At 49.2% G+C, this 7400-nt stretch overlaps 1 protein-coding gene across 1 annotated transcript; it reads left to right on the forward strand.

Moving 5' to 3' along the window:
• Positions 1-730: 730 nt before the first annotated feature.
• Chp2 (calcineurin like EF-hand protein 2) lies at positions 731-4770 on the forward strand. The gene is made up of 7 exons (XM_003477820.5): positions 731-1226; positions 1907-1979; positions 2085-2165; positions 2269-2399; positions 2574-2635; positions 3358-3480; positions 3679-4770. The coding sequence occupies exons 1-7, from the start codon at positions 1160-1162 to the stop codon at positions 3730-3732; spliced, it is 591 nt and encodes a 196-aa protein (XP_003477868.1). The 5' UTR covers positions 731-1159; the 3' UTR covers positions 3733-4770.
• The last annotated feature ends 2630 nt before the right edge of the window (positions 4771-7400 follow it).

A 7400-nucleotide genomic window follows, 5' to 3' on the forward strand; every position in this document is an offset into this window, starting at 1 on the left:
CCACAATGTAAAAGCCAGAATCAGTCTAGTAGAGGCTCCAAAGAATATGTGAACTGATGCATACAGTGCTTGGCAAAGAGTCCAGGCATCAGCAATAAACAAGAGCCCTTGTTATTGTCACTTGTGTTATTTTAGGCTGGGTCATAGTGATGTCTGTACTCTCTCTCAGGCTTCAGAGTCCTCCCTTCTGGAGGCTGCTCTGAGGTCTAAGTCGCTCCCAGTATTTTTTTTTGACCCTAGAGATCCAACTCACAACCTCTCGATTGCCAGGCAGGTGCTTATGCCGCTGAACTAAATCCCTAGTCCCCGAGTCTGTTGTTTTACCAGGGCCCACTAGGGTATATGAGGGAGAGAATAGGGTTGGGTGAGGCCTGCAGGAAATGGACAGCCCTGGGTTTAGTGGTGTCAGAACTGATTTCTCAGGAGAACCCAGGAATCTGGGTTTGGCTATACATTCCCTGGATTCTAAGCATTAGTTCAACCACACAACAGTAATAATGCTTTGTAGATCACCCCAAAAAGATGAGCCAAGGTACAATGGCTTGTCCAGAGTAAGTATTTTAACTGGAATTCCAGTCTTAAGTCAGCTAAATACAGGCAGTCTCTTTCCACTTACAGGAGCCCCTACCCTCCCACTCATGATTCCTCCTGGGCATCTTCTGAGACCTCCTCTTTGCCCATTCCAGTCCCCAAACTGGGGCCATTCAAGATGGAGACAAGTACAGCCACCCTCTTCCCGGAGGCCTTGGACTGTGTCTCTTACAGAGCATTCATGCCAAAGTGACTGGCAAGGCTAGACCTTGGAAGAGGAGGGAGGTGGGGGAGAAGGGTTGGATGTCTGCAGGCGACCATGAGAAGCAGACCCAGGAGGGTGTGAGGAAGGCGGGTCGCTGGCCTCACCCATCCTTTCCCTGAGCCAGCCTCACAATCTCGCTGAAACAAACCGTTGTTCACACCCTCCCCTCTGACCCCGCTACCCCTGACATTGTTTTGTACTCGCCCGGGTCACGGGTGGGAGGCAAGGAACGCTGCAGTTCTGGAGTCTGGCTGCCCGCCAGGCCCGTGGCCTTCGGCCCTGAGGCCACTGGGGCGGCCGCGCCTCCCGGCCGCAGCAGAGGACGCCTGAGTCCACCACGCGCCGCCCGCCTCCAGCTCCACCATGGGCTCGTGCAGCTCCCACGCCGCGGTCATTCCCGACTTGGACAACATTCGGCGGGAGACTGGCTGTGAGTGCGCCCGGATTTGCTGGCCTGGGAGGGGACACAGCCAAGCGCTCTGGGGCAGGAGGAGGTGCAAGGCTTGACGGAGAGACAGATCCCCAGGTCCGGAGTTCCTGGAGCTGGGCGACCACGACCCCAGCTCCCCAGCGTCTGGGACCACCGGCCAGCGCGCGTTCTCATAGGGTTCTGGCGACCAGGTTCGAGAGGGTCTAGGGTCATGGGATTGGGGGTCAGATTCACCCAGGCACCCGGTCGGAGGAGGACGTTGACTTTGGTAACAAGGTTTGGGGAGCCTTTGGGGTGCTGAACTCGGCGCGCTTCTCTGGAACTGGTGGGGCTCCCTCTAACGGCGTCGGCTCCCTCTCCGGACTGCGCGGTGGCGACCCCTGCAGCAAGTCCCCGAGGTCCTCCTCGGCCCTCCTCCTCCGGCCGCCCGGAGCGGGGCTCTGGAGTCGCCCACCGGCTGGGGAGGGACACTCCCAGGCGCAGGGTAGCTGGGGCAGGAGGAGGGTGGCGCGGCGCGGCGTGAGGTTACCGGCAGGACTGGAGGGAGGGATGCACGGCCAGCCAGGGCCCCGGAGCTGGGAGCCAGCCTCTGGGAGCGTGCATGGGCCCTGGTGTCCCGGTGTGAGGGGGCCCCAGCGTCCTCAGCCCTCTCAGTCCTCACCGCCCCCACACTCCCGCAGTTTCGCAAGCCAGTCTGCTCCGCCTCTACCACCGGTTCCGGGCGCTGGACAGGAACAATAAGGGCTATTTGAGGTGAGGGCAGCCCGATAACCTCCCGCCTCTGTCTCGCTAACCTTATTTCCTCTTTCGTTGCCTCCATCTGCGTTCTTCATCCCCCTTTGAACTTTGTTTTTACAGCCACACTGACTTCCAGCAGATTGGGGCGCTGGCCGTGAACCCCCTGGGAGACCGCATCGTAGACAGCTTCTTCCCGGATGGGTGAGGCTACTCTGGGGTGAAGATGAATGGGTGGCCAGAGGTTAGAGCCCGAGGCAGGGAGCCTTTCATGGTGACGCCTGGCCCTTTCCATTCGCCCCCCAAGGAATCACCAAGTGGATTTCTCAGGCTTTGTCAGGGTCCTGGCTCATTTTAGACCTGTAGATGAGGAGGACCCAGGAATGCGAGACCCCAAGCAACCTGAACCACTGAACAGCAGAATGAACAAACTTCGCTGTGAGTATGTGGGGAACCCCCTAAGTCAGACTTCCGATTCACCCATATCAGAGACAGGCCCGGGAGTCCCCCACTCCCTTTGTGAGACTGTGATGCCCTCCACTCGTGCACGGTGATCTTCTGATAGATGAGAACAGGGGAAGACTCATCTTTTCTCTTCCATTCTCTGCCTAGTTGCGTTTCAGCTGTATGATCTGGATCGAGATGGAAAGATCTCCAGGCATGAGATGTTACAGGTTGGAAGAATCGGAGCGCAGGAGATGAGACGTGTGAAGGGTGGGAGGGTTGACTGCGGTGGTGTAGGCTATGGGGAGGGATAATCCATGGCTAGATGTTGCAGATGATTGGGATACTGGATGGTACATGGGACTGGGAATGGATAGGTCAGAGTTTGAGTTAGTTGGGAGATGGGGTAAAGAGCAATTGAATATGAGGTTAGGAATAGATCAGTGATTCTCAGCTGGGGGAAATTTTTCCCCCAAACGAATATTTGGCAATAGATGCAGACACTTTTGGTTGTCACAGCTGGGAAAAGTGTCCTACTAGTATGTGTCTGGTGGAGGTCAGAAAGCTGCTATACATTGTACCATATGCAGGACAGCCTTCTAAGCAAGGAGTTATCTGGCCCCAAATGCCAATAGCATCAAGATGGGGAAATTCTGGAATAGATGTTATAAGGTGGAGATGGAACTGGAAATAGAGGCAGAAGTGGGGAATTGTATGCAGGCTGGATGGAGGTTGTTTTATATAGTTGGACAAATGAGTTTGAGCACTTCATTGAGTTGACTGTGGGATAGTGAAGGGAGATGGAAGGTGAAGCACTGAGGGGGGGGATTATTAGGGGATATGGTGGAAAGCGCCTGGGATGAGGGGTGAATCAGGAATCTATGCAGTGAGTTTGGGGGGGTGCAGGCTTGTGCCAGTTTTTTTTATGGCTGCCTTTTCTCTCACTTCCCAGGTTCTCCGACTGATGGTTGGGGTCCAGGTGACTGAAGAGCAGCTGGAGAGTATTGCAGATCGCACAGTGCAAGAGGCAGATGAAGATGGAGATGGGGCTGTATCCTTCTTGGAGTTCGCCAAGGTTAGAATGCCCTTGGAGACTGGGGAGTTGAGATCAGGAGTCCTCGGGAGGCATGAACAAAGGAAATGAAGTTCAGAAGTTGGGTGGAGAAACATGGGTTCTAGGAAATGGCAGACCTGAGGGACCTGGGGGAGGAGGTTGGAAGTTTAGAGATTGGGATTTGAGCCCCCTTACTTGACGCTATCTATCTCTTGCCAGTCCTTAGAGAAGATGAACGTCGAGCAAAAGATGAGCATCAGGGTCCTGAAGTGACCCACTGTGTGTGTTTGGCTAGGTCATGCCAACCAGTATCTACTTGGGATTCATCTGCTGGATCTGCTTTCATTGTATTCTTCTAAATCAGACTTTACTTACGACAAAAAAGAGAAAGTAAGAAGGGTGTGTACTAAAGTCCAGCTCATTTGATCTCAGGTCTCTGAATCCGCCATCAGTCTTCTGGTTGCAAGTGATTGAAAGGCCACCTCAAAGTGATTTAAGTTTAAAAAAGAGATTTTAATGGTGCATATAATTAAAAAGTCCAGAACTATCTGTCTTCAGGCACAAACGATGTTATCAGGACTCATTTTTCTCAACTGCATGTCCCAGCTCAGTATCCTTCTGTACTGACCTCATGCTCAGTGGGGAGGGCTCCTTTCTAATGGAAGAGATTTACACCAATGACTCCAGGCTTCCATCTTTCTAGCTTGGTAAGCCAGTGGAAAAGGATTTCCTTACTCCAGTCAAGCAAAGAGTGTTATTGCCCACCTGAGTTCTGTTGTGTGTGTGTGTGTGTGTGTGTGTGTGTGTCTTTTTGAGACAGGGGCTTGCCATGCAATTCAGGCTGGGTTTGGGCTCACTTTGTAGCCCAGGCTGGTCTTGAACTTGCAAACAATTCTCCTGCCTCAGCCTCCCAAGTGCTGGGTTTACAGAAATACTTCAAAATGCCTGGCACCCACCTGAGCTCTTGTCCCTCTCTCTTGGGGAATGAAATGCTCTAACTGACCAGGCCTATGGCATGTACTAGCTGCTAGGAAAAATGGTCTGAGGATTCAGGGTGGGGTGAGAGGTAGTTGCCAAAAGAAAACTGAAATACTCTTACCAGGAGGACAGGGAATTTGTATGTGTGTTTCTGTGTTGGTTTTTCTCAGGCAAAACAAGAGATAGCCATTATTGTTTGTTTGACCACATGGAGAACCCTTGAAATTTGGCTTCTTAAATGATTTTTCTTGATCCCATGGAGTCATGATATGTGGTGAGGGTTGGTGATGGGGGGAGATGATGTAAAAACAATAAACAGTAATACCTTTCAAAGAGTGTGACGTTTGAGAATAATCTTGTTGTGTGAGTTTCAAGCATTGATACATTATATCACAGAATTGTGTCAAAGTCACATTAAACCATAAGAATCTAAGTTGGTAGCAAGGTGCTCTGGTTATCCTCGAGGAGCTGCTGTCCATATCCCCTCTTATGTCTTTGTCAACACATGTGCTCACATCTTCTCAATACTGTTATGCTTGTGGCTTGAAGTTGGCAGTACTAGGAATATTTACATGTGAATACTGGTCCTTCCTCTAACAGGAGAGCCTACTGTTAAGCCCTTATTATCATATGACTGCATCATATTCACCATTAATCTATGTGCTAATGGCTTTTTCATCTCTGCACGTGTGGTACTCAGCCTGTGTGGAGACCCTTTGGAAGTTCAAGAAACTTAATGATCCTTGGAAAAATTTTCAACCAATGACAGACAAAAGTTGATGGAACCCCAATTCCTTCCCATGTCAGGTGGGCAATTTAGAAGTCTTTTCATTCTTGTAGGAGTTTCTAGCAGATTTGAGCCCCTCATCCTCACAGTGTCAACCTGCTTGCTAAAGCATCCTTACCAGCTTCCTTTCCATCCTGCCTCACTTTGCTTGCACTCCTCAGTGTTCTTGGACCACCTCAAATCCTTATTTTCAGGTGCTTCTGGTGAAACTCAGCCTGATACATAGAAGACTTCTGGAACACAAGTGCACTATCCCATGCAGTAGTGGGGAGCTCTCTGGAGCCCACCAAAGAAACCTGCATTAAAGGATTTAGTGCTCTGTATTTTCTGATTTTGGGAAGTTTGAAGTCCTATAAAGACTATGTCACTTTGGGGCCTTGGGAACATGGAATGACCTGAGTGGAGTATTAATCCCATTACATTTTACTTATAGTTTGAGTCAGACAGATGAGCTCATAGCTGGCGGGGAGGAGGTGCACGACAAGGGAAAAAACTTGATTCCTTAGGGAATTTTGTGATTTTGTTGGAGGATTGTCACATGAACGAACACTTTATTATTGAGGAATATTTGTTTAATCTTTGACCCTAAGTAAAGAGAGGGAGTGGGGAATATGGGGAATAAAACGCAGTGAGTGGTTGCTTTTCCAGGTATTCTGAAGGATTTGTCTAAAAAGAGATGTAGAGAAGGAAAAGAAGCAGGGGAAGCAGTGGGGGGCAAGGAGAGACAGAGAGAGAGACAGAGAGAGAGGGAGAGGGAGAGAGAGGGAGAGGGAGAGAGAGAGAGGTTTTATTGTTGATTTTTTTTAAAAAGAGGAGAACATATTTATTGAAAGAAAGCAAGCTTCTGTCTGGGAGAAAGGGTTGCCCTATTGTTGATGTTTTTTCCATGATTGAGTTACTCAGAATTTCCTGGTGGCAAATTTCATCTGATTGAAAAGTTCAGGGCTGGGGATATAGCTCAGCAGCCTGAGCACCTGCCTGATCAGGGCAAGGTCCTGAGTTTGATTCCCAGTACAAACAAACAAACAAACAAACAAGAAAAAGGTTCAGACCCTTTAGCCCCATTTGAGAGTTCCCAAGTCTCCAGGGAAATCTATAGCTTTCATTAGTGATTTTTGTGTTAGAAGTCCAAGGTTCAACTTTTAGAAACACTGACCCAAATCTTCTGGCCAATGTGCAGGGGACCACTGCTCTAAAGGGTCCCAGCATCCACAGCACACAGAACGTGATGGGTTCCCAAGGAAAGCCTGCCCCGGCACTCCTGTGCACACCTGCTTGGGGGAATCAGTGCTTCTGACTTAAGAAGGTACTGGAGGGTCTAGGGGGGATCACAAGACTCCATTTGCTGTCCTGTTGGATGGAGAACATACTTCCCCACTGCCCCTCAGCACAAAAGCCCCTTGCTGCCACCTGAGCTCAAGACATTAGAGATCTTTGTTGTGCAGGGGATGTCAGCCTGGCTGCAGTGGTCTGAACTGCTGAGCCCCACTCCCTCTCTGTCAACTCTGATAAAAGTGCTTACAAATTTTTTGGGGTGGGGATTGGCGATACCAGTGGTGACTTGCTGTTCTGTGAGTGGCATTTGATGCTTTTCACTGATTTGTCACCTTTATTATTGTTGCCATGTATTACCTTCAATCTGTACCATTATTTACTGATTAGAGCCTAGATTATCACATCCAAAGTGCTTGGGCCTAGAAGTGTTTTACAATTTTCCCAAATTTTGGAATATTCACATATATATATAAAGAGATATCTTGGAGATACGACCCACATCAAAACATGGTATTCATTAATGTATTTTTTTTCTTTTTTGCACCAGAAATTGAGCTCACAACCTCACACTTGCCAGGCAGGTGTGTGCTGCTGAGCTATATCCCTGGCTCATTAATGTTTCTTATATATATTATACATAAAGCTGGAAGAAAACTTTATGCATTTTTTTTTCTGGTACTGGGGATTAAATCCAGGAAGCACACTCCAACCCCTTCTATTCTTTTGTTTTGAGACAGGGTCACATTGCGTTGCTGGCTGGCCTCAGACTCACTTCTCTTGCCTTAGCTGAGATTACAGGTGTGGGCCACCACACCTTGCTATTCAACTATTTTAGTGCACCTATATTTTGGCTTTGATTTGTAGCATGATGTCAGATGTGAAAGTTTCCTCTTGAGCTGTC

Source organism: Cavia porcellus, unplaced genomic scaffold (assembly GCF_034190915.1).
Source record: "Cavia porcellus strain 051 isolate PalLab524CR breed Dunkin Hartley unplaced genomic scaffold, mCavPor4.1 scaffold_16, whole genome shotgun sequence".
Classification (NCBI taxonomy): Eukaryota; Metazoa; Chordata; class Mammalia; order Rodentia; family Caviidae; genus Cavia; species Cavia porcellus.

Bases quoted from the DNA above. Each gene is read 5' to 3' on its own strand.
- Chp2 (XM_003477820.5), top strand. From the start codon at position 1,160: ATGGGCTCGTGCAGCTCCCACGCCGCGGTCATTCCCGACTTGGACAAC. The intron at 1,227-1,906 runs GTGAGTGCGCCC...ACACTCCCGCAG, and splicing joins CATTCGGCGGGAGACTGGCT to TTTCGCAAGCCAGTCTGCTC. The intron at 2,400-2,573 runs GTGAGTATGTGG...TTCTCTGCCTAG, and splicing joins CAGAATGAACAAACTTCGCT to TTGCGTTTCAGCTGTATGAT.